Source organism: Poecile atricapillus, chromosome 4 (genome assembly GCF_030490865.1).
Source record: "Poecile atricapillus isolate bPoeAtr1 chromosome 4, bPoeAtr1.hap1, whole genome shotgun sequence".
NCBI lineage: Eukaryota > Metazoa > Chordata > Aves > Passeriformes > Paridae > Poecile > Poecile atricapillus.
The window spans coordinates 2,325,714-2,352,578 of NC_081252.1; the positions used below are offsets into that span (position 1 = coordinate 2,325,714).

The 26,865-nt window shown below is 44.4% G+C and overlaps 1 protein-coding gene across 6 annotated transcripts in view; it reads left to right on the plus strand.

Annotated features, from left to right (window-relative positions):
* The first annotated feature begins 673 nt into the window (after window positions 1–673).
* Window positions 674–26,865, plus strand: part of LOC131578469 (epigen) — a 34,715-nt gene continuing 8,523 nt past the window's right edge. The window contains exons 1-8 of one of the 6 annotated variants that reach the window (XM_058837171.1): window positions 680–848; window positions 2,500–2,684; window positions 3,015–3,137; window positions 7,333–7,485; window positions 8,162–8,269; window positions 11,825–11,917; window positions 15,897–16,022; window positions 22,879–24,537. In XM_058837171.1, coding sequence (XP_058693154.1) covers window positions 709–848; window positions 2,500–2,684; window positions 3,015–3,137; window positions 7,333–7,485; window positions 8,162–8,269; window positions 11,825–11,917; window positions 15,897–16,022; window positions 22,879–22,991 — 1,041 coding nt within the window. In that variant the 5' untranslated portion in view covers window positions 680–708 and the 3' untranslated portion in view covers window positions 22,992–24,537. Of the gene's footprint in view, window positions 849–2,499; window positions 2,685–3,014; window positions 3,138–7,332; window positions 7,486–8,161; window positions 8,270–11,824; window positions 11,918–12,809; window positions 13,143–15,896; window positions 16,023–17,141; window positions 17,208–22,878; window positions 24,538–25,012; window positions 26,800–26,865 lie in introns of those variants that run through there. The other 5 variants (XM_058837172.1, XM_058837170.1, XM_058837173.1 and 2 more) reach the window with 5 other exon arrangements.

Consider the following 26,865-nt stretch of genomic DNA (forward strand, 5'->3'; position numbering starts at 1 on the left):
CAAGCCATTAAAACCCAGCAGGCACACTGTCTGTGGAAGCACCTGAGCCACGTTCCTTTTGGAAACACTGAACTGGTCAAAAAACTTTACCAGGCCCATAGCAGACCGAGAAGCCTCACTAAGTTGATGCACCTTTCCAAAGATTTTCCTAACTTTATAAAGGAATTTTCCCGCTGCCAATAGGGTGGTGAGGGTGGTGCTATTATTTTGGCCTGCTTTTTATATGCTATTTCAGATATTGTTTTGTTTTCTGCTTCCGCTCTGCACGGACGATATTTTACTATAAAATCTGCCATTTAACGTGACACAAGGCACCAATATGCGAGTTGCAAGCAATTCCACGAGACCTCCCCCTCAGAAAACACCAGGGTGTAGGGAATACCTATGAGGGGGCATCGATGCCTATCCGTGGAGCTCTGTCTGCCCACTCCAAACTGCGACGGGAGCAGCAGCTCACGGCAAACAAAGGCTACAGCCGAAGCCCGTATTTGCGGCATCGCTTGCCTGGCTCGAGCTGCGGCTCGACGTCCCTGTCACGACTCCGCCCGTGCCTCAGCGCCTCCCCTCCCTCAGGCCCGCCCTTCCCTCAGCTCCCGCCGTCCCTGAGCTCCGCCCGCTCTGGCCGCGGTCCCGGTGCCGGCGCTGGCCCCGCCTGCTCCCCTCGTCCATTGGTGGCGGCGGCGCTTCCGCCCGTGAGGACGCACAGAAATGGCGGCGGCCGGCGCGGTTTTCTCCTTCTCCTCCGCCTCGTCCTCCTCTGCCGCGCTGCTGCGCCCGGGCTGGGCGCCCCTGAGGCGGTGGCGAGCCCTCGCTCGCAGCACCAGCAGCTCCCCTCGCAGCGCCGCCAGGTACCTTGCGCCTATCGGGTATTTTCCTTCTCTTCATTCACCTCCCTCTCCTCATCCTCCTCCTCCGTCCTCGTACCCCTCATGGCGCGGCGGGTCCAAAGGGCGCGGAAAGCCCGAGAGATCAGCGGGCTCGGGTCCCCCGCGATCGCCCTTCGGTGTGGATGCCCTCGGATCCCCGCTGGGCTCCGCGGTTCTTCCCGGGGAAACGGGGAAGAGCGGGCGGCCAGGGGGCCGTGGCCCTGGCCTTGGTGATCCATCGGGGGTTTAAGCGGTGCTCTTTAAATTGAAGTGGCCTTTGTGATGTGACCTTCCTGCCCCCTCCCAGAGGGGCATCTGTGAGTACACCATGGCTTGCTCCTGCTACCTTAAAGAGCCTGTCCGTGGATTTATACAGAATTACTACATATATTCATACTTTGGTGGCAAACAGGGCATGCTTTGGTGCAGTGGGGATCAGTGTCTTGACAGTAATCGCCCCCCGTGTCTAATTTATTGCATTGTGTGCAGAGGGATTCTGGTTTTGCAGCACTGCAGCTCTGGGCTCTTGCCTGGGTGTGCATGGGAGTGTCTCTCTGAGCTCCTGCTTGTGAACCTTTTCTTTCGTATGTCGTTGTCTTAAGACCTGGCTGGAAGTTGACTTAAGAGATTCAGCAGGTCACAAGTGCCGATGCTGAAAGCACTATCTTTGTGATTTCAAGAATGAAAAGATGAGTGAACTGAACAGCCATTGAAATAAGCATGTGACCCCTCCGATGTTCTGTGTATTGAGAATTGATTTTGCCAGTTTTGGGAGAAACAGCTGTCTTTCTGCACCAGTGCATGTCCTGCTTCTGTTCTGCACTGCTAGTAACTGTATTTTCCAGTTCTACAAAACATAGATGTTCCTGCACTAATAAATTTCCGCAGGTTTTTATGGGGTGTGGGACATGTTGTGATGCTCGATATTATCTCAGGCTTTTAGAGTACAAATTGATCTAAAATAGCAGTGCAGATCTTTGTTTCTGTCATGCCCTGCATGCCACCAGATTCATAAACAATAAGAATTTTCTGTTTGGAGAAAATTAAGGACTAAAGGACTTAGACTATTTAGGTCTAAACCTAAGAAACATCAATGTATTTCAGTATTTGCTATTTTTATGTTTTACAAATGCGAGAAACGCTATTTCCTGACTTCCTTCCCAGCAGCTATGAAATAAGAGAAATATGTTGTTGAGGCTTGGACAAAAAGTGGTGTGTATAGTCCTATGTTAAATCAATTTTTAAGGAAATTAGAGGAGGCAAGGGTTAAGTTTCCTTAAATCAGTAAAACCTAAGGGCGTAAGAAGGTTTTCATTATTTATTCCAAATGCAGGAGTTAATGTAAGTTTAGGAGGCTGGCTAAGTGTGTTGGGAAGGTGAGTTGTGCCTGGTGAGCTCCTCTTCCATGTGCACTGATGGCACATCCATGCTCTTCAGATGAGAGAGTGGGAAAACACTTCTTTTCCTTTGTAGGTTTGTAATGTGTTAATGTTTTCCAAATAATATTTGAAATGCTAGCACGTGAATCAAGACATTTGGCAGTGTCTAAAATGGTAGATCACATGCTTTTAAAGGTGTCTCCTTCCTGGTGAAATTGTAGACCTCAATATTGTCTACTTTCTTATCTCTATAGTGACGAAGCAACCGTTATCTCAGGGACAAAGCTTGCTCACCAGGTTTTGAAAGAGGTCCGAAGGGATGTGGAGTCGTGGATATCCGCTGGGAACCAGAGGCCTCACCTCACTGTCATCTTAGTAGGAGACAATCCAGCCAGTCACATCTATGTCAGGAACAAGATAAAAGCAGCTGCAGCCGTGGGTATGTCATATATGTGTTCCTTGGGCAAGGGCAAGATACTCTTATTTAAAAAGAGAAAACTCAAGCAGGAGGAATCCCCTTAGTGTGCTAATTAAACTTTGTACCAATGTCTTCCATGTTTTCTCTGATGGCCCTCAGGAATTGCATGGATGTATGAAGAAGGTAGTTTTAATGTGATTTGAGTGGGAGCCATAAATTTTGTTTTGTGTCTTTAAATAGTGTTTGGAAGCAGTTGTTAAGAATCAGATTTTTGGACTAAAGGACTAAGCTGCACATCACTCAATGTCTTTATTCTAACATGTCTTCTGGTTGGTTTTTTGTTTTTATCAGGCATTTCTAGTGAGATCATACTGAGGCCTAAAGACATTTCACAGGAAGAGCTCCTGGATATGACAGCCAAGCTCAACAAGGATTTGAGAGTTAGTGGTTTATTAGTTCAGCTGCCTCTCCCAGGTATGTGATGTCTTTGTCCCACTCCTCATACACAGTCCACGTAAGAGCAGAGAGTTCAGGAGGTCTGGGCTGCAAGTGAACCTTGGGGACATAACAAACTCTTGAAAGAGGACATGCATAATGAAAGGTTAGCTGAGATGTTAATTTATTTTTTTTTGTTGAATGTGCAATTCATTTTAAAGAAAAGAACAAATCCTGAGAATAATTTCATATTTAAAACTTGCCTTTTTTAATGATGCACCAGGGTGGTGTTTCAAGGCATTTCACAGAATTTATCCAGTTTAATCATCTTTATTTTTTTATCATGTTGCACTGTTTTGCCTGGAGTTCCATGCTTTCATCCCCTATATCATGAAAAATTATGCCGTGTAGCAGATGATGCCGTAGCCTTTCTCACAGTGATTCCAGTTTTTGCCTTAAACATTTGTTTAGGTTTTCTTTGTTGGCCCTAAAGTTCCGGGTGAACTTGGTGCAAAGGCCCTAAAATCCTTGACTAAATTTTTGGGGCTTTTTATTTACCTTCTCCTAATTTGTAATAAAATTTCACTGAAGTATCTCTGTGAAGTAGCTGGCAAGGTGGTATTTTTTGCAAAGAAAAAAAAAAAACTGAACAGAAACTCTTTTTTATCTATAAAACAGCAAAAATGGGGCAGGTTCTGGGAGTTATGGAGGAAAAAGTGGTTTGGTTGCGCTTGTAATACTTTGCAATAAACAGCAGTGTTGGTGCTGAGGAGGGTTTGTGCTTGGTGTTAGGGGGAAGTAAACAGACCATGTACTGAGATGGATTTGCCACAAGGTGGGAGTACAGCACAGGTAAGGAGCCACATCCTGGCCTTGAAGGCAGGAGCTGAGGGAATGCGGTCGGTTCCCTTGGAGCAGACGTCTCTGGGATGAGCAGAGGCAGGTGGTGTAATCAACAAAGGTTCATTGCAGCCATGAGAACTGCGGAGGGTGGGGCACTGGCAGCCTAGGGATGGAGATCATCCTGTCTGGTGCCTCTAGCAAGGGGTGCAGGCTTCTGCACTGGACTCCGTGTCCAGTGCTGTGTTCCCAAAAATGGGAGGTGTCAGGTGTCTTAGTGGTGAGGGTACTCAGGGAAATGGTTAGGTACCGCTTGCAGAAATGCATTTTTTGTTTATGAGGAGGATGTCGGGTCACTGCAGTCTGGTCTCCAGCTGTCTGCTTTCACCAGAGCACAGTTCACAGCTTCTTGTGGTTTTGGAATGTGGTGGGTTTAAACCTGGTCCATGTGAGAAAAGAAAAAAAGCCTGAAGATAATTTTGGCTGTGTCAGTGGAAATGTTTGATGCTTCTGCACTGAAATGCTGAAGTCCTTCAATAAGTGTTAGTCCTAAAATTGGTTGAAGATTGTTCTCCAGAACTCTGTCACATCTGTCACAATAAGTACATGAAGACTAATTATCTTCCATGCCACCTGTCAGACAGGCATGGCTGTTGCTTCTGTTAGGAAAAGCCCCAGAACAATTTAATCAATAACAGAAGTTTGTCAATATTGCAGTATAGTCTGTGTAGTAAAGTTAAATGTGCAATTTATCATGAACTGGAAATGTTCAGTAAGTTCTTTCCGTAACAGATGTCAAATATAACTCAGATAACTGAATTATTTATATTTTTCCTCAAAGGAACTTAATAAACTAAGGGCACAAAAGCTAAGTTAGCTCATTTTCCATTTTTTTCTTACTTGCCTTGTAATGGAAGGAGACAAAGCCTAGAAGTAGTGAAAACTTCATCAGTGGAGGCTCCTTATCCCAGAACTGAGGTTGTTGTGTGGGTTTGGGGCTTTTTTGCAGTAAACACACAAAGCGTGGCTTTTGTTCAACATTGGGTTAAAAATGGAACCAGAAATAGCTTAGTTCTGTTGCACTGTTGTGAGCTGGGCCAGCTTAACTTGGAGCATTGTCATCTTTGCCTGGGGAGAGCAGCTTTTCTGTGCACCTTTTGAGTGCATTACTTGTGACAGCTCTGTGGAGACTTTCCCGTATCCTAGTTTGGATTGCCTGGGAGATGGCCACGAAATGTTAATCTCTTTGAGACAGAAGGTGGAAATCCTTACAGTGTTTTTTTCCAAGTCCCTTTTGGGCTATGTTGTTATTTTCATTAGTCTTCTCTTTGGAAAAGCAGTCTTTATTTTTCATGTGCCAGCACCGGAGGCAGTTGTTGTGTAAACAGGACTTGGTCTGTGTGCGAACGCTCGGCAAGTGATGCCCGGTGTCGTCCTGCAAGTTGAGCTAACAAGGGAGAGGAGGTGCAGGGAGGAACTTGGCCTGGAGAGTGGCTTGGAATGACAGCAAGGAAATTTGTATGAGTATCAGATGATGTTTTATGAGACTGACATAAGATAATGAAGGGATTATTTTATTCCTCTGGAAATAGAGAAGCCACGTGGGAGCAAACCAGGAAAAGGCATTTCTTGGGGCCAAGAGAATCTGCTCATTAAGTAACATAGTGGCTGTCTCTGCAGGTGGGTTGGTTGGTTTGTTGGTTTGGGGTGGCCTGCCCAGGACAGTGCTTTGAAAGCTTCCCTGAAGGAGAAGGGAAGTGTCCACATCCTCTTCCCAGGCCCACAGCTCACTTGTCTCCAGCTGTGTAGCTGCATTTCTTCCCAGTAGTGTAAACCCTGTTCTGGAATTCTGCAAATCAGTTTTGAGTGTGGAAAATATCCTTGTACAGCATGAGTTATTTTTTTTTCCTTTTACATAATTGTGTCTATTATCTGTCTGTTTCTGGGAAACTAAAGACACAGTGTGGAGGAGGTGTTTTTCAGAGCAGTCCTCTCCTCATCCCAGGCACAAGGAAAAGCATGGATGCCAAGTTTGTGTTGCATGAACAACTGGCTTGCCTAAGGGTAACAAGTTCTCTTTTGCAAAAGCCATTTAATAGGTTACTCCACATTTCTTGTTTTGTTTTTTCTTTGTTTATTTGTTTTTCTTTAATCCCCAATTTTGCATAAAAACAAGGTTATGGTTGCTTTCAGTCTCTGTGAGGCAAGTTTCAGTTCTTTCATCAATGTATTTAATATCTTAATTTCTGAAGTCTTTTCTCCTTAGGATTCAGAAGGAGACTTCCTCTCATCAGAAAATGGAGAATCAAATTATAAATGATAGCAGCCTGGTTTAACTTTAGGGGTTTTTTAATTGGAAATCTTTTAACTGGAGATTACCATGGTTTCAAGTTTATTACATGCTTATCTTTTAATTATCTAGCTCCTTTTAATGCAAAACCGCAAAATCCTACTGAATTAGAACATCCTGTTTGTGTCTCTAAAATATTTTACTGGCAACATCTGCATTTCTTTGTTGACACTCAGTTTGCTTTTTGGGCCAGTATGGGATGTTCTGTGGAGCTGTTCCTCGGGGGTGTTCAGCACTGCAGGTTTACACTTGGGCTTGTAACTCTGCCCACAAGGGTCTGGCAAACACATTTTTTCATAATCAGTACTAAAGTTTGTGCAGTATAAGCTTTAAGCAGTGGCAGAACTCTCCCATATCATTAGTGCACATGAAAAATACTGACTTTGAATTGATATGCATATGAAATTATGTACAGGCAATGCCATATAAGCCATATTCAGTGTTTTGAGATCCCCAGTATCAAGCAGTTCTGTGTATTCTCAGTTTTCTAATGAGGCAGGATATGTTTTGGTCCTACTAATCAACAGTTGACTAAAAAAATAGTATTGTTAGAAGAGGAAGGCTAGACCTGCCAAGTTATTTCAGCTTGAGATTTCCATGAATTTGTTTAAAAATTAGCTCATGTATGCTCTGTGGGCTTAGAAACCAGAAAATTGCATATAACTGTTCTCCTGTGGTTTGTTGGGGTTTTTGGGCTGCTTCATATTTAAGACTTCCAGATTGCAGAAGTGACTCTGATGTGACTTGCTTAAACATTTCTTCTTGTAATGACTGTCCTCGTTCTCAGCTGAGTTCTGGGCTCTCATGTTTAGACAGAATCTGTTGTATTAGCACTGTGACAAATGCCTTAACCTAATTTTCAGTAAACTGCATGGAAAGGTGGAAGTGCCTCTAGGGGGAGTGTAGCTTGTTCAATCAAGGGCAGTGATTAATTACCCTGGCCGTTAATTACCGGGCTGTGTGCTGGCCTGTGTAATGACTCTGTTGGTGTTGATGGCACCTGGCAAGTGCAGGAGCTGTAGCTGAGAGCTGTGTGCCCCCTAGATCACATCGATGAGCGGACGGTCTGTAACGCCATCGCCCCTGAAAAGGACGTGGATGGCTTCCACATCATCAATGTTGGACGTCTGTGTCTGGACCAGCCTTCCATAATCCCTGCCACCGCTGCTGCCGTCTGGGAAATCATAAAACGGACAGGTAAGGGACACACCTGGCCTCAAACTCCTTTTGTCCTGGCAGACCAACAAAGGATTAGCTCAGCCGTGAGCTAAAAGGTCGGGGTTATCCCTAAATGCTTTGGGCTGATGGAAGAGCAAATGTTTAGTGTATTAATCTGGATAATGAGCTGCCAACTAGATGGGCTCTTGTGCCATCAGCAAGACTACTAATCAAGTGTAGACAGTAGTTCTTGCTGGAACACTGAATTTTCTGTGCTGTTCTTGGCACCATGATTATTGTCAAATAGGAGATTTGAATGCCTAAGTTCTTGCGGAGAAGGGGCAAAAAACAAGAACAGAAAATGGGAGCACTTAATTCAGTACTGAAAGGGGGAAAGTGCATATGTGTTCAGTATTTGTAATTTTTTATATAGAACATTCACACATAAGTGCTTCCCTTTGTGGCTGGAGGAGGGAAATTAAGTCCTTGCTAAGGGTGATTCAGATAACCTGAATGAGCTGTCAGTTTTCTTTCTCCAAGGTGAAAGCTGAAAGTTTTGTGGATTCATCCCTCAAACTCTGCCTTGTGGGTTTTCAAGTCGTGTTGATGTCAGCAGTCCACAACAAGAAATAATTTGTCATGGGGGTTGAGAAGAAGGGTTTAGATGTATCAAAACAGTGGAATGTAACTTTTTAATTTTTTTTTTCCCTACAAGGAATACAAACATGTGGAAAAAATGTTCTTGTAGCTGGAAGATCTAAAAATGTTGGAATGCCTATTTCAATGCTTTTACACACTGATGGAGAGCATGAAAGGCCTGGAGGTAAGTCCAGGAATATTGTCCCAGTGTTTCCATTTGTGAAGTCCTGAAAGTAAAGCTGATTAGAGGACTCAGATTAAAGAGAAAGCTTTCCCACTCCTGTCAATATTTGCAACCAGACCAAGAAAATAAATTTGCTAGCACATTTCCTGACTTATTCTCAGGAGAGCAGTTTCTGGACCTGACTTTTTCTGGCATTAAGTCACACACACACACGCATATGTGTACCTAAACACGCGAACAGAGCCATGTGTGAATAAAAAAAAGGTGTGCCATGACCCTTGTGTTGTGCCAGTGAGGTGTTGCCTGTGAAAGTACAGGAATGACCAGCCCAGGAACTTGTCAGCGTGAGCTCTCGGATTGCTTTCTGCAGTGCACTTTATATCCCCCTGGAAACTGGGAGTTGTGGTGGAAATAGTTTTAAGTAATTCTAATTACACAAGCCTACATGTGCTGCTGTAATTGTGCCGTAGAAATGAAAACAAATATAATTTAGATAGAATGCTGCCCTTTTGCAACTTCATTTTGATGTTAGCAACTGCCACGGTGGTGTGCACGAATGAGGTAAACATGGACGTTTAATCCCAGGCCTATTTAATTGGAGCAGAGTGAAATCTGTTATTAATATAATAAAACACTAAAAGCTTTATACTAATCACAGAGTTGGTTTTTCCATTCAGCCTCTGTGGGAAAGTTACTATTTGGAACTTCTCTCAGTGCTTGAATTGTAATTACCATTGGTGCATAGTTCTGGTCTCATCCTCATTCCCACGAAAATTAGTGGCGTTCTTTGCCATTTGCTGCAAATACTGGGTGACATTTGTTACTGGCGGTGCAGCTGATGTTTGAAGTGGGCTTGGTACAGCACAAAGCCACGTTACAAGCTACTTACAGGTTTCCCACCTGGAAATGAGGAGACCTGGTGACCTGTGATGCTTTCAGCAGCTTGTTGCAAAACCCTCAGCAGCTGCATGGGCAGTTTTTGGCTGTACCTAAATACTGCTTGCGGCTTTTGAGCTGATTGGATCCATGGCTCAGCTTTCTTGGCTCATGTCCTGGGTTTCTAGTTCCTGTTTGACTGTCTGGTGGTGCAGCTCATTTTGGGGGCCCATCCATGAGGGTTGTTTTGGTGCTTCATGGTCTCCTGCTGATGTTCTGGTTCCTGACATGTCAGATGACTTCCCTGGCAGCCCTGCGTTGCCAGTGGTTCTAAGTATGTCACGTATTTGGTGTAGGGACAGAAGAATGTTCAGGTAGTCAGAATGTTACTGACACTGGAGTCTAGGTACAGGAAGAGTGAACTCATCCAAGTTATCTTAAGATAACTAATCTGAAGAAATGGATTTAATTCTCGAGTAGTTTTCTAGTTTTCCAGTCTGCTAAGTGCTGGCACACAGTATAAAGCAGCTGGCAATGAGAAAACAAAAGAACAAGTACTTCTCTGATAATGAGCTGGCATTGAGTGTGTGTCTATATGCTGTGTACATGATGATAAATACTTCTGTATTTGGGTGGATTTGGTGGAGTTTTCCTCCCTGACTGACAGATGGGGCTCTCCTTGAAGATCTGGTTCTTCTTCTGTGCTTGGGTTCAATTTCTGCTTCTGCTGTGAGCAGAGCAAGAGACAGGCCTGGGTGGCATGTGGAAAGGAAGGCAGGCCAGGCCATGGTTTCAGATTTTTTTTTTTAATCTTTTTAAACTCAGGAGGATAGGGACCAGAGAAGACCTACAATGAAATGCTGAAAAATAACTTTCTCAGGTTATCAGTCAAGAAAGCGTTTTTTCAGCAACTGGGCTGATTTGATTAAGTATTTTTTATTGAGAAGTGATGCAAGGGGTGTGGGTATGGTACTATTTTTTATTTCTTTTTTTGTTGTAGGTTTTGGTTGGTTTTCTTTATAGATCATGAATAAAAATTAAAAGTTGGGGGCTGTCTTCATTTGTGATGTTTCATATGTAGGTACAGTCATGTCCTGCAGGTGGCAATATCTGATCAGATGGAAAAGCTATGTCAACCCCTTCCAAAATAAATAATGTTCTGTGTAGGCAGGTCAAGAGACTATCTCTGTTTTATAAGCTAGGGAACTGACTTGGGAGTATCATGTGGGATCTTAATTGTTAAATATATTCCTCTTCTTTCAGCAGAAGTAGCAGTGTAAAAATAGTTGTTTATTTTCTGTTTGGGCATGATCACAAATAAATGGAAAACTTCCCCTTTCTGAGGTGTCTGTAAGCTTCTGGACTGCTATTCTCAAGGTAGGGGCTTTTTTTTTTTTTCCCCCCCCTTTTTTCTCCTTTCCTTTTTGGTAGTAAAAGCAATTACTTGGTTTCAGGAGCTGATTACAGACACATTCCTCACGAAAATCTTAGGGGCAAATTAGAACCAATTTTATTCCTCAGAGATCACCTTGTGACTTTGGATTTTATCCATTGGTTTTTCTCAACCTTAGTGGTGAGTAATGATTGTGATTTTGGGCAAGACATACTTTTACTTAAAGCAGGAATCAGAATAGACTCCTCTATTTTTTTCAAGCCTGTGCTTCTGTGTTTTCATTACCAGCAAATGTCTTGATCTGCTTGTCTTTGGGGAGATGTTGTGTGCTGCAGAGCCTGAGGAGGAGGGATAAAAGGTGAGGGGAAAGAGCAGAGGAGCCAGAGCACAGAAAAGTTGAAGATGAGATGCCTGAGAGAGTTAATAAAATGAGGGACACGGATTAGATCAGTCAGACACGTTCCAGAGGAAGCAGATGTGAGGGTAATGTCTGAGAAAGCAAAAGGTTTTAGATGAATTGCGAGTAACATGGCCTAGGTGTCTGTGAGGAGTGGAAGGCAGTGATGGGGCTATGTAGCACCTGAACACTGTGCAGTACAAATAATTGCAGAGAGGGTTGGGAGGAGTCTTCTCTTGAGAGCTGTTCTCTTTGCTGCTTGCTTGGGCAGTCCATGAGGGAGTACCTCACTTGCTGTTGGATGCAGTAGGAGACTTCAGACCCTCTCCTTGTGACTGGTTGTGTTTGGGTCTCTCCCCAGTATCTCAAACAGCACAAGGGTTTTTTCCTGTCTTACTGGGAGGGTGTATTTGTAGCTCTTGCCAAGAAATGTGGGTGTCCACAGGAGCAGAAGGATTTGTGCTTCTGCTGGTGGTGTTGTATTGAAGCTTTCGTGTGTGGCAAACAACTGAGCCTTGTGGCACCCTGTACAAACTGGCCTTGATAAAGCAGACACTGGTTCTGAGCTGGGTTTGCTTTGTGGAGTTCCACTCAACCTAACGAAGCCATGGAAGAGCTTCCCTTCTCATGGAAGGGAATTCAGTCCCCAGTATAAAAATGCATTCATCCTGGGAGAATTTTTAAGAACGGGTGGTTTTTTGTGTGTGTGAGCAGTAAGTGTTGTGAGTGTTCTGCCTATGCTGATTTAAAAGTCACATCCCAAGACAAATCTGATCATCTCTATGGTTGTTACTGTACCAAAGTGAGTAATTTGAGCCTGAGAGTAAATGTTGTACTTTTTTGTAGCATTTTATATCTGACAGTTAATTGTTTTTCTCTTCCCTTTCAGGTGATGCTACAGTGACCATTACTCACAGGTACACCCCAAAAGAGCAGCTCAAGATCCATACGCAGCTTGCTGACATAGTAATAGTTGCTGCAGGTAATGCAGGTTGTTGTTAATACTCCAACTGCAGCATTTCAGACCCAAAACAAGGGCTTTGCAGTCTGTGTCTGTGGCACTGGCTGTGTCACTGAATAATCAGTGCTCGTGCTCGCTGGGGCTGTTGCAGTGGATAGGATTTCTCCTTGCAGGAAGGCCAAGTGATTTGGCTTTGTTCTTGCCCTTCACACTTGCAGACTCATAAACTGTTTCTCGTCACATGTGACACCTTTCCCTTAGGGAGACTTCAGAGTGAACTCAAGATTGGGAACCAGTCAGTGCATAGTTTATACAGGTATAATTATGCAAATTAAAACATTCTCTGTGCCATGGAAAAATCATGAGTCATTTAAATTTTGACAGGAGGGTTTCTTTAAATCAGCTGGAGGCTGCATTCATAAAACCACGGTATCATTCCCCTGCTGTTAGAATTAAGGCCAACCTTGCCAAATAAACCAGAGGTTTGGGTAACCTATGCTATTAATGGCTGGGTTTTTTTTCTTTTACAATTAACCATGTCAAGAGAAAGAGAAGGGTAGTTGCCTAGAGGAAGGGGACTGAAAGATCAGGATCTATACTCTTAAAGCTGTGAAAACTGAAAAACAGTTTAACTAATCTGTCCCAAAGAAGCAAGTGGAACTGTGCTTCTAAGCAGCCTTTGTTATTTGTTTACAGGCATTACAAGTAGAAATCAAAATTAATTTTAAAAAATCAAACAACCCAACTTACTATAACCTTAGTAAAATTCTGGGTCCCTTTGCAGTTCAGGGATATCATTCTTCTCTTGTACCATTCCGTAGGACTACAAGAGGATTGTGTCTTTCCTCTTTTCTATTCCCTTTCCCCCCCTTTCTCATCCTCAAGACCCAAGACTTCCGTATGTACTTTCTAGACGAAGACAAGCAGTCTTTACCTGTCTGCAGCTTTTCACTTCCTGTTGAAGTGAGATGCCCTTTCCTTCAGGGTTTAACTTGACTGCCTCTTTCCTAAGGCAGGCCAGGAGCAAGAAACAGCTTACTTGTCCCACATCTAATTGTTCATCTGCTGTGGGCCTGACCAGAATTCACCACTGTGAATAAAAGGCAACAATGGTGTGCTAACTGGAGATAAACCTGTAGCTTTTCATCCAAATTCACTGCTTCTGATTTCATCATCACTTCTGATTTTTTGTGCTGAACATGGTTTGTATTTGTTTATGCTTGGAGTTAAACGGTCCAGTGTCAATTCAGCCTTGTTTACCTTTCACATTATTTTCCTTGTGTCATTTGTAACAGGAGGGTGATACAACCCTCATTACACAACTTGAGATATACTTGGAACGATGAAAAAACCTAGGGCCAGGTTGTGCAAAGAGCACACAGCGCTGCCCCAGTGGGTGCTCTGGGGAAGGCTGTGCTTTAGACAGGTGGAATCACTCCAAGCTTCCTTTTGTTACCTGAGAACTGTGCACGTTGTACCTCTGGGATCACACACTCCCCGGAAATGGGTGACCTGTTCAGCGAGGGTTGCAAAAAAGCTAACTTGGGCCTTGCCAGATGGGAAGAGCTGCTTTTACAGGCCACTGCCGAAGATGTGCAAACGGAAAAGAGTTTTTTTGTGTGTGCCTGCGCGGAAGACCAAGATTCCTTTTCCAATGTGGTGCTTTTACAAGAGCCATCTGCATCCTGGCTCCTTATTGGTGACTTGCTGCTATGAGTCTATTCTGATCTGGTGCTCCACCTCTGAGTTCTTTTCTGTTCACTTGCATTCATGGTTTTGGTAACGCTTCAAATCAGGTGCTTCTTTTCTCTGTTACTCCTGACTGTGAGAAGATCCGTCTCTGTGTGCTGTCTCTCATTTGCCCCCAGGCTTGGGGCACCAGTTTTCTTCCTTACTTGGATTGTAGCTATCCATGCAGTTCATCCCTTCCTTCTTGTTCCTATCCAACTCCTTGCACCTTAAGTTGCAACAGTGCTGCTCTTGTCCAGCCTACCCCTCCCTAAAATCTCTTTCAATACCACACAACTTTTGGATTTCTATCCAAAGCATCGTGTTTCCTGTTAAGCACACCTGACACTTTGTACCCCACCACAGCCTTTCCCATCTTGGCCTGCTCTCCCTGCCTGTGTAGCCATCCCATGGAGTCTGTTCTCTTTGCTGTTGGCCCAGCCCCGTGGCAGAAGTGTAAGTGCAGCCCCACCCAGCGGTGCTCCTGGAGCCACCACAGGACAGCCGAGGTGGTGATGGGAGCAGCAGCACTCTTGAACAGGTCAGCTTGCTGCTCCTGCTCTCTGGGCTTTCCATTCGCACAGAGAGAAACAGGACTCATCCGCCTGCTGCGTTTGGGGAGGGGGTCAAGGGGAGAAGTGATGACTTTTGTGTGCCAAATGCCATATGAACTTCTGCTTGGACTACTTGCCCTGTCCCTACGGATGTGATCAGTGGTCCTCTTAGGTTGGAAGTGCTGATTAATCAGACCCTTTATTCTGATTCGCTTTCACAGTCCTTGTACCTCAACTCAGATAAGGTAGGGCCTTGTTTTTCCTTTGTTCAAAATGTGATTCATCATTTTCTACAGAGATTACCAGTGAAAGGTTTTTCCATATTCTTCAGTCAGTGCATTTTAGGAAAAGCTGCTCTAATGTTTATCCCTTCCTACTTGGTATGTAAAGTAGGCTTAAGTAAATAGATACACTCAGGTAGTTTGGGGGTTAGTTCATTTGTTGCTATTAAGTATTTGGCTTATTATCAAACCATTTTACAAAGGGTGTAACTGTGCAGCTTCCATTAATATGCTTCCAACCCTATCATGCACACAGATCATTTACCCCCATAAGGCTGAGGCATTATCCAGTTTCCAGCCAGGTTGCCATGGATTACATCAGAGGGGGATGAAGGAGGTGCAGTCAGATGTTATCAAATGGGCTAGGAAAGAGTTGGAGATCTTGGCTTGCTCAACATGAGAAGCAGAGTTTCAAGCGGGTGTCTTATGGGGGAGTGAGAAATGGAGAGCAAGGAGTGTTCCAGTATTGCCTGTATCCAAATGACTAAGTGGCTGTGCTCCAGCACTGCACATGGAGCCAGAGCCTCGTACACCAGCGCTTCCCTCCAATAAAACTGCGGTTTCAAAACTATATGGATTCGCTTTCTTTTCCTTTTTGCCTTCTCCCCACCTGAGAGAAAGCTCTTTGGTGTGGAGAAGGGAGTTCAGACTCCCTTTGTAGAGACACTCTAGCATTCCTCTCAGAACAAAAAGACTGATGGAATTTCTCAAGAAGCAAGGTGAATCGTAATTTTTAGTTTGGGAATTCCCATTACTGAAGGTTGGAGGTTGCATGGTAGGGGAGGAATTCCTGACAGGAGTCATACGGCCATGGATGTGTGTCATTATGTAGACTTTGATGGGACCTTTCAGGTTTTCGGGGTCCTGACTGAAGCACATATTTGCCATGAATGTCAAGATGCTTTACATTTAAACATGCCGAAGAAATACGGTGCATATGAAAAGGCTGAGGTGGCTTGTTGTGGCTGTTTTAGCTGGAGTGTCTTAATAGCAAAAAACTCCTACCCCTGGCCAGCACAGAGATGCAGCCCACAGGGTGTGCAGTGCCCAGGCTGGGTCAAGTGCAGAGGTCTCCCAGAGTGCTGTAAATAGCAAGAAATGGTGTTTTGTCCTCTGTGGATGCTCAGCCTTGTCTGCTGGAATTACCATAACAGTTAAAAGTTGTTATTGGCTGAGTGTGTTTCTTGAACCAAAACCAATCCCATGGCGTAACTTTTGGTGGGATTTTTTTTTTTTTCTGTAGTATTAGCAGTAGTTACAACCTGTGTGCGGTTGAGGAGTAGTTGTTTTCAGTGTGGGGTGTATCAAGAAATATTTAACTGAACGAGTTCTATTTTGTGCATGCGTAGCTGTGCATGTACACCCCTTGCTATCATTCAAAACTGATAACCTCAGACTACCTGGCCAGGGTAATTAAATATGTGTTGATGATTCCAGGTATCCCAAAGTTGATTACAACTGATATGGTCAAAGAAGGTGCAGCTGTGATTGACGTAGGAATCAACCATATCCATGATCCTCTTACAGGAAAAACCAAATTAGTTGGGGATGTGGACTTTGAAGGTCAGTGAAACACTCTTTATGCAAATCTGTTGGATAAATATATTGAATTTTGTAGGATTCACTCATGGTAAAATTTTGGACTAGGCAGTATCTCAAATAAGACCATGTTTTCAGGATTTCTTTATAATTTATTTACTTAAATAAGAACAGAAACCTATGTGCTCTTAAGAAGTTGTATGTTAGTTAGGAGACAAAGTGTTATGATTACAGGTACCAGCAACCTGTAGGAAAGACACTTATGAGCTCCTCTGGCAGTGGTGCAGAGTGCCCAGTTTCTTTAGTCCTTTGAGTGTGTGAAGTGTTTGAAAAGTTATCAATGAGAACAGTTTCTGCTCTTTCTCAAACACAGGGTCTCGCACTGTTCATGGCAATTATTATTAAACCACAGCTTCTCAAAGCCTCCTTTTGCACTCTTCCTCTGCACTGGTCTGTGAAAATGTTAACTTGGCTTTAGAAATAACCTTTATACTAAAGTTTAATGTGGGTTCATGTGAAAGTGCTTAACATCTTGGTCCACGCAAGGCTAGCAGATAAAAAATGTTGTTACATATTGATATACATATATTGATCTTTTTATGTTTAACTTGTTGCAGAGCAAGTTGACAATGTAACCTGAGTAAATATCTCTGCTCTGGAGGAGCTCCAGACTGGAATAGCAGGATTGTTGCACTTATTGGCAGGGTTGAGTGTGGGAAGCTTAGACAGCATTTACCCACATTATTAATGGTTCTCAACAGTTCCTTATTTTGATAAGTATGAAAATCACCCACAGGTTTTTTTTCACAGTTATTAACATCTTGGCTGGCATAATGTCTCAAAGCTTAATTATATTCAGAATGTTTTTAGCCAGCTGTGTGTATTTGTAATTACATCACTCCCTTAGTTCCCTGTGCTTTTACTCACCATGCATGTTAGCTGTCTGTTAAAGTCTGTGAAATTACCTGCATGAGTGTAGCTGAGCGACTGTCTTGGAATGTGTTTGGAAATGTGTAGCTGGATGTGTGCAGCAGAGCTCCAGGAAAACAAATCTTTTGGAAGACAACTTGAATTTTTTTATTTGTTTGTTTTCTTTTCCTGCCTGTGGTATCACAATTAAAAAGTTCTATTTTCTTTTTTCAGAGCTGAACTAAAGTACAGAGAATTTTCAGGTGTTTGCTTTGCTTTAGCACGTATGGGAGTATTAAAGCTGTAACTTTGAGAAGCGAGAACCTGCATCCTCCTAGTTTGTTTCTCTTCAAACACGGGACCTTGTGCCTGTAACAAAGGTGTAGATTCAGTGGCAAGGCCGTGATTCAGAGTTTCAGCAATGCGCTGTATCTGTCTCGTCATGTCTGCTGTGGGTTCTCGAGATTTTACCTGGGGGGAGGGAAGATCCAAAAACGAGGGAGGAACTTCAGCTTGGATTATGCCACTGCAGTTGCAAGTAGCATTTCACTGTGCATTGCCAAAGGGAAGTTGTTGTTGGTTCATTGGTATCGGTGAAAGTTTCACTAAATCTTTAACAACAACAAAAAACATCCCAGTGTATACAGTTCTGAGCGCTAGCAAGTAAACCACCTTGGGCAAGCGTTTGGTCTGGCAGTTAGGAAATGGAACAAGCTAGCATGTTTGTGTAGCCAATAATTTTATCCTTTTCCCCCTTCTTGATCACTTGGCTGAGCCTATATTTAAGGGTAAGTGAAAATGGTTTCTGCAGGCTGAGGCCAGGCACAAAAATGGCCGGCATGACACGTGGCACCTGTGTAACATCACGTAGCCCACCAGTGTCTACTGTCTCTTTATCCACTTCTTCAGGAGAAAAATGTGGCTGTGGGGAGAGCAGAGGTTTAAGGGGGTGATCAGAGTTCAAATTTCATTTACAAAAACAGATGGAAATGGCTTCCTTCACCAGGTCATCTGGCTGAAAAGTTCCTGTAGTGGAAATTAGTGTTATTAGATGGGTGGAAGGTGTTTTGATTCAGTTGCTTATCTTGCCAGTACTTGGATCCCATCTTCTAATCTCTGCAGGGTAGGTGAGAGAGTGAAGGTTATTTTTATCTCTTTAACAACAAAAGGATGCATTTCAGTTCTTCTTTTTTGTGTCTTTCATTGTTAAATTCAGTGTACACATGTGCAAAAATAATGGAATGCTTTTAAATAGTATTTGCCATTTCCCACATGCCCATGTGTCCTCTTCACTTTGATGCTCCAAACTGCGCCCACACCAAAACCCAGTAATTGTTTGGTCCAGAATACTTTGCTGCACAGTTCCAAGGTATCTAAAAGAAGAAAGGAGAACACTGTGCATGTGGAGGGCAGCTGTGAAGCACTAAGCTACCCAGCCTGATACTGCAGGGATGTATTAAACTGCAAGTGCAGCTCTCCATGTAAAACCACCACAGCACATGGAGTGTACCTGCTCATGTTAAGATGAATTTGCCAAAATCTGCGGTTTGGGGAGTTGCTGTCCAGGCTTCTGGGAGCCTCAGGAGGATGAGTGAAGTGCTGGGGAGGAGGAGAAGAAGCGGTGGCATCCCTGTATGATCCCCAGCACCCTTTAGGTGCTTTTGGGCAGCAAGTTTCAGTGACAGAAAGGGAGATGTGCTTCAGTGAACAGTGTGGTGCATGTGTGGGTGTACTTGGCACTGTTTTATAGGCTTTTGTTGCCACGGCTATAATGCCAAGGGAGGAGGAGGGCTACAAGGACCAGGAACATGAAATAAAGCAACAACTTACCCAGAACATTTAGCTGAAACAGCTCTTTTGGGTGGAGCATCATTTCCAGGAGTAACTGGTAGAGCAGGGTAGTAACACGCCACTGTAGTAGCTCACCTTTGCAAGTGGAACTGGAAATACCAATTAAATCAAAGTTGCTTGTATTTCTTTACAATTCCTTCCACAGTTTTGACAAACAGCACTGCTGATTATTGGGTCTTCATTAGATGCCTGTGTAGAAAAGAAATCCTTTGTGCAAGATGTTTGTTAGGTGATGTAGTTGTGGTATCAGTAGAGGGCTTTACACGTGGGAACTGTTCTTTCTGACTTGACAGTGTGGAAGAGATTCTGGAACATTGGTGCCACCATGAGCAGGGAGGGATTCCCAGCGCTGAGCAGCAGAAGAGAGAGCCCCAACAAGTAACTGATGTGGTCTAAGGTGATGGGCCTGTATTATGCATTGTCTCTGAGTGAGATTGACCACCACAATCTTCAAATCTAATTAATTAATGGAAGCGGTGGTCCTTCAGCTGTACCTTCACAACAGTGTGCAGGAAGCCTGGGCTCTGTGACAGCAGCTGCATCTGACGGTGTTTGCTGCCTCTCCGCGTTCATTGTGGTACCTGCCTGGCTATAGGCTGCTCCTTACTTATTGAATCCTTTCCAAATTAGCTCCCTGTGCAGCTTTCACAAACAGTGGTCACAAAAACAGAACATGCATGTCCCAGGTGCTTTCGCTAGAGCTTTACTTAGTTGTTAGTTTCTCAGCTGATTTGGAAGATCTGGCATTCATTTTGCCACGAAGAAGAGCCCAGTCTGTGTAATCACGTCACCATTCTGCTGCCCTGCAGACATTAGGGGAGCCGTGGCCTGTTGTTTTGCTCCGTGAGAGCGAGGAATGAATGGGAAGGTTTGTGTTAGGCTGTGACAGAAGCCAGAAGGTCAGGCTGGCTGCTGGCTAACTGTGGGGTCAGTGAGCTGCTGCAGGGCCAGTCAAGGTTCTTCTGCACTGAAGAGGGTGGTGTTCAGGGGCCTCACTGATACGTACTGTTTGAATCACGGCACTGAGCCATAATTCCTTGCTTTTCCTTTATATTGCAATTAAAATAGCTGCAGTAAGAGAAGCAAGGATAAGAAAAAGAAGGAACTCTGAGAAACGGAGTAGATGCTCACTGGTTGGTATCCCACAGTGCGTAGTGAGAAGAATCCCAGAACATGGGATATGTGGTGTGACTGCTGAGCACATGATTTCACACTTGGGCAGTGCTGCAGAGATGCAGGGATCTGGTGTAGCTTTACAGGGACTCGTAAAGCCGTGTGGAAACAGTGCTTAGGCAGGAATTCCTCTGCATCACTTAATGCAGATGCACAAGACCCAGAACTGCCTTCAGGTTGAGACTTGCCATTGGTTTGTGTGATTAACCCTATTAGGTGTCTGATGTCCTCAGCTTTAAAGGAACCTAAGAATGAAGGGCTGTTTCCAAAGCAGTGGATCCTGTTTTTCAAGGAAACAATCTACATTTCATTTCTTCTGAAGAATCAAAGGAAGATTTCAAGGTTCTACAGAAGCTGCAAAATAGCAGCTCCTCCCCCATAAGCGTCTAATTTGCACTTTCCAGATTGTCAGGGGAAGGCCTGGGAGACCAGCACCCATCTGGAGAAAACAGGAGTAAAGCTGTGGACAAAGTTACTTTATTCCCGAGAAGCGGAAGCGGGACCCAATGGAACTGGCAGCACAACACCACCTCCCCTGCTGCCATGAGATCAGTCACACGTTTACGTGCTGTGTGAGAACTGGGCTTTGGCCTGTTTCACTTGACAGGAAAGGAAAGCCTGGCGATGTTTTTGAGGCCAAGCTCTCCTCCCCCTTCGGTCACTGGCATTCATCTTGGAAAACTGCACTCACTGTATCCGTATTTACTCTTACCCATGGAAACTTATCAGATGGCAGTTTGCCCAGCACAGACACCGGATGTGTGTTCAAAATCTGGATCAGCTTTTGTGCATAAGCTGTCAGGGTGGTTTTATGCCAACTGACACAAAATCTGGCTTCTGCCACACCTGCCCACAGGGATTTCCATAATGGCAAAATAGGGGCAGAGGAATTTCCCAGCAACTTGGGAAAACAGTGCACTGTGTGTTTCCTGCTGGGTAGAGTTACTGACACCACAGGCAATGCATGTTGTACCTGACAGTCATTAGAAGGCTTTCTTAAGGAAATGCACGGTCTGGTTATGGCTTATCCTCTTTGTAGGTAAGGCAGGAATAGTTTGAATGACACCACAAAAAGAGGTAGGTAACATTGCCATGGAAACAAACATATTTCAGTTTAAAGTGCCTACAGTGTTTTCTGTGCTAGTGGCTGTGTTTTCTTCAGATGTGGATACATTTCAATAATTATGATGTTAATCTGGGAATTCATACTAACTGTATTAACTGTAAGCACCAGTCTAAAACAGTAGGTGCTTCAAAATAGCATGACTATTAAAAAGGTTAATTGTTTGTGTTTGAGAATATTAAGAGTAACTGTCGTATGACAATTAATTAGTTGTATTTTACATCTGAAGAAAAACCGCATTGTAGCTTGATTTCCTTTCCATATATTTTAACTGTATATGTCAGTGGTGGTGCTAGTCAGCAGAGTAATTAGAACCCTCCTGGTTGTGTTCACCATCTCTCCTCAAAGAGGGTCGAACTTCTGTTCTTCAGTTCAGTGAGATATTCGCTGTTAACTTTGCGAATGCTCTCGTGAGATCCCTGCTGGGGGGGGGGCGGTTCAGACAGCATTTTATTAATTTAATTTACCCCTCCTCTTCAAAACTAATGAATATCATTTCCCAAAACCCCCAATATCCAATTTTTCCAATTCTTATGTAATATTTCTGTTTTTGAGACCTTCTTTTTCCTGACATTTAAGCACTACATAGATTCAGGAGATTCAAGATAAATACACTAAAAGCAGTAGCAAGTGATTTTGTTTATTCCAGAGCCAGGTGCCTGGGTTTCCATCTCTTAACCTCTTCCCACAGCCAGGCAGAGTCTGCTCTGTAGTGACTTCAGTGGAATTGAAGGTGTTTGTGTCAGTCAGGATTTATTGCTAAATTATATGAATTCCTCATACAAACAGGTTAACTTAATGCTCTCAAGATGTACACTGAATTTGAATGATCAAACATGGCTCATGGTTGGAGCTAATTCATCATTAACACTTTCCTTTGTGCTACTTTGGAAAGACCTGCCCCTTTGCAACTTTGCTGGATTTGGTTTAATCCAGGCACCCTAGTAACACTAATAAAAAAAATAAGCCTTCTCTGGAGGAACTGAGTGTTTATGGCTGAAATTTCAATGGGAGTTTTGCCACTAGAATTGTATTTTTCCTTGAAGGCAACTCTCATCTTTGTTGTCTACATTGTGGAGCAGGAAAACAAATCAAACAGAGGACTGTACTCTTTCCCTCTCTGGTTTTAAGTTTCCTTCTGTGATCTCAGGGTGTCTTTATAGGATGTGTGGGATGGAGGCTGACAGGATGACTCTGCTGCTGCTGGTGCTCTGCTGTCGATGGCAGCAATTCCAGCAGCCTCCTGCTCTGCATGCTGCTCCTCAGGATCACAGAGCTGGGGGGGGGTCACCTCCTTCCCTACAGAATGGCATCCCCAGCTTCCATAGCTCTCCTGGATACTGCAGGTGCAGTGTCCCAGCTGGCAGATGGGAGTGATGCACATCCACTCCTGGCCTCATCCTGACCTGATGCCACCCAGATGTTCCTGGGACAGCTGGTCAGCCAAGGTCATGTGTGAAAAAATTGCCCCTTCCCAAAAGAATTTGTTGGGATTAACCTTCCATCTGTCTGAGCAGAGGCTGCGTGAGTGCCTGTGCTGCCATGGGGAAAGGGCAAGGTGCTGCAGGTAGATAAGCTGCAACAGGTTGTGAAACCCTGGCCCAGAACTAGCCCTGGGTAATGCATTCAGATTAGGAGAAGCAGCTCGCAGCCCCGGTCCTGGCCGTGTTCCAGCCCTGCCGTGGCTGCAGTAACGCTTCTGCCTTGGCTTGTCCCTTCCCTGCAGAAGCTGCCAGTCACAGCCCTTTGTCCATGTGTGGGCTGTGGAAGGGAAAAATGATTTGGAAACCTTCTTAGTCAATGCCTGTTTCTCTTTTCTCTTAGAAGTGAAGAAGAAGGCTGCCTTTATCACTCCAGTGCCGGGAGGGGTAGGACCTATGACTGTTGCCATGCTTCTGAAGAACACGCTCCTGGTCACTAAAAAGCTCATTTACTAGAGCGAACGGGTTACCTTGGAAGAGGAATCTGAACTGGTCTATTTATTGATACACAAAACGTTTATTTTTTACTACAAATATATTTATTTCTACATTGTATTTATTTTTTCATGTCAAATATGTTAAATCTGATGGTTTATAAAATGTTCAAATACTTTGTGTTACCTCCTACTGACTTATTGTCAGCGAAAGCAAACTTGGAGAATGCAGCCTACACAGGTATGTTGGTGGTGGTGGTCAACTGTGTTTTTGAGAATGAAGAATGAAGCGTAAATTACAACTGTACCTATGTATTGGGGCAGTTGTCAAGACCTTGTAAACACTTGGGAGCTGTTCAAACAATTTAAAAACTAAGACATGCCAGATATCTTTTAAATACATGGTTTGGGTTCTGAGGTCACTAAGCACTCTGGATGTAGTTCATAAGTCCTTAAATGTATTTTTTTGAACGCTTAGAGCCAGCAGTGGACAGGCAGTGATGTTGACATAAATGCAAATGTTCAGTAAATGTTTTAAAACAGTCAAATAATCTTGAATGGTGGTGAAATTCTGGCTTTAAACATCTGTAAGAGGTAAGCATGAATAAGTAGCTAGAGTTGAGCCTGGAATTAATTTTGTTTCCATATCTGGACAAATTGTTTTGGTGCATAATACCCCCATCTCACAAAAACTCTTTGAACCTGAGCACTGAATTTGATGGAAATTGAACAGAATGCATTTAAATTGAATGGAATGGAGTGCAATGTAGTTAAAATTACTATATACCTACAACATATGTAGCGCAGCAGAAGATGAAGAGGAGGAAAAGAAAACCAAAACTTTATCCCTGTGTTGGAACTTTAAGCCATCTAACTATTCTCTTATTTTTTGAAACTGCATGAGGAGGGCATTTTTTCAGTCTGTGTTGCAAGCCTTGGCTTCAATGGCCACAGTATTTTGCTGGCTAGAGAAGAGCATATGGGATAAGATCAGTATGTTTCCATTCCCAAAGGCTGGTTCCTGGATGGATCTAGAATGGTCCTATGCAGTGTAAAAGCTGTAGTGGAGTGTCTGCTGAGATGCCAGGTGGGCTGAGTGTGCGCACTGGTGACATTACCACTGAAGGCAGTGATGGCCAGTTTGGCTGGGATTACTGATTTATTTTCATCGGGAGCCTTTGGTGTTTGCCAGTGGGCCAGAGATGGCTGGAAAGGGGAAGGAAAAAGACTGTGGCCGAGTTCTACTGCCTTTAGAAGGGAATAGGAAAATTAAAGGGGAAAATGCACCTGCTGTGAGAAAGAAGTCAAGGTGGAGCGTCATTTCTGTGCTGACTGTTCTTGTGATGGACTTTGAGAGTTTGCTTTAGCACGGTGTTTGCAGAAGTTTGGCAGGATTATTACTGAATATGTAATGCCAATGATGCAGACACTTGCTTGTCTTTTCAAATGTAAGTGGTAATATAAATTTACGTGGTAATATAAGTGGTAGGAGGATCAAGGCACCTATGGAGACTGTACTTGGACTGATCAACCCGTGACTGAAAGATGGAATAAAACTCGCTCACAGTTACCTTCATCTTGCTGGAGGGTGTTGATGTGGTTTGTGGCATGGTTGTGTTCTACCTCTGTTTACTGTGTGTTGGAAGCACAGTGAGGGGGGAGACCCTGCTGGTTCAGACCCTGCTGTGTCCATCTGTTTGCACTGCTGTTTGTTTTATTTGATTTGACTCTGATCATCTCTGTGTTTTTTGGCCGAGTAACCATTTAAGGTGCTGTGCTTGTGTCCCTCGAGCAAGCCTGCCTGTGTCATGCCCTACCAGCAGGTCACTGTGCATCACAAGCCTTTTCCCTTTCTCCTGTGATGGCTGGCTCAGCATTACAGCCCAGCCAGCGAGGCCTGGCTTGGCTCCACAGCACGCTGTCTGCAGAGCTGCTGGAGGCATCTGTGAGAGTGCTCTCCGCTGGGAGAACATCCAGAAGGAGCATCCAGAGGGAAGGGCCCATTAGACAAGCCAAAAGGCACGCTGGTGTGCCCGACCTGGTCAAGGTTTGTCCAGGGACAAACGCCCTGCGGCAGGAGGAGCACAGCCTTGCCCACTGCAGCCTTGTCCCGGGCCTACCGCACCCATTGTGTTGCCTCATGGTAAAGCCTCCTCTCGGATTCGGGCCAGATTAAGCTGCCATTGTGCAGCTGAGTGTTGAAAGCAAGGCTCACGAGCCTCATTCCTGCTTGGGACTGAGAGCAGAGGTGAGCCAGGTAGGCATAAACGCTCCTGTCCGTCCAGGGAGTGTGCAAGTTGCACTCCATCAGTGTGCAGGCATGCAGTAATTCAGGATAGCAAAGGAAGGGAAAAGCCTCCTGGAATGCAGTCCACGAGCAGGAAAACGCGTAATTAAAATATGCATAACTAGCTTGTGTTTTTCCCTTAACACGTGAAGTGGTTAGATGTAATCCTACAGATGGCTGAGGAGAATGCAGTGGAGGGGAAGAACGTGAGCCAAGCGGAGTCACTGGGACACTTACTGGAAGACTTTTGGTTATAAAATATAAAAATTGTGAAATGTTTTTGTTACTTGGAGCTCACAGTTGAGGAAGTGAGAGTTGTTGCTGAGGTGAAGTATGTAGCTCTCCCTTGGTCAGTCAGGTTGTTGATGTCTCTGTGCGTTCCTGAACTGGGTTTTTCCAATTACCTGCTCTAGTCTGGGCAAATCAGTACCCTTGAGAGAGACCAGTCCTACTTGTTCCGAGCTGCCTGTGACCAAGGAGGCTGGACAAAGGAGCGTTTGGAGCTGTGGAGAGTGGTTTAGTACAAGAAGCATGTTTGGCAGGTCTGTTCTAGAGACCCTGCAAACACTTGACCTGAAAAGTATGATTGTTCTCATTAAGCACAGTCACTTCTTGGAGAGGCAGAGATGGGCTTTTCTGGCAGAAATGAGGGGATCTACTGCTATAGGAGGCAAGAGTTTATCTGCTCTTTCAGTCTGTGTTTCCTCAGTGCTTGTGCCTGGCCAGCTCTGGGCTCGTGCCCCGCAGCTCCAGCCGCCAGTCCCAGGCCTCGCACCGGCCAGTGGGCCGCCTTGCTTCCAGGGCTGTGCGCAGCCAGGCTGAACGGAAAGTGATTAGCACAGCCCTCAGGCTTGCAGGGCTTGGGATCAAAGGGCTCCCGCTGGCAGTCACTGATGAAGAACATCATCCAGTATCTTTGTGTCCGATCGCTTCCTAATCTCCGCACTAGCTGTACCCGAAGTTCCTCCTCTGGATGGCCGGCATCGAGGGACAGGGAGGACCCTGGGAGGAGCACTGGCAGAGCAGGGGCTGGTGCTCTGCACTCTGAACTCCAGTGTAGCATCCTGAGGGTGAATAGCCTCCTGGAAGTAATAGAAGACCTACATTGTGAAGGGGAAGGAAGGGCCACATTTTCACATCCTGGGTTGGTTTTTTTTTCCCCTCACCTTTATTTTGCTGGTTTTTTTTGTTCTTCTGCTCTGTCACATTCCGGGTCTTGCTCTAAAACTGTACCTTTGCCTGCACAATTATGCCCACAGGTAATAGGAAACCAGGGTTTCAAAAGAAAACCTGATGCCATTGCTAGATAATAGCAGTTTCCTAAATAAATGTGTGGTTGCCCTGGGGGTTAGGTTGTTACCAGATGCACCTTTTCTTGATTGGTGAGAACAGGAGATGACGCTTCCTGGCGTATAAGTGCAGGCGAAAACACGGGAGCACAGATAAGCAGAGCGAGCAAGCCACCTGGAAAGAAGACCTGAGAAGGTGTTAAAGCAACTGCCTGCCATGGCATTTGGAATGCTAATCTATATTTTGCTGAAAGGTAGGTTTGGAAGAGGCTTTTCTGTGTTGAGAGGCCCAAGGCTTTGTTGAACACTATTTCCTTCTG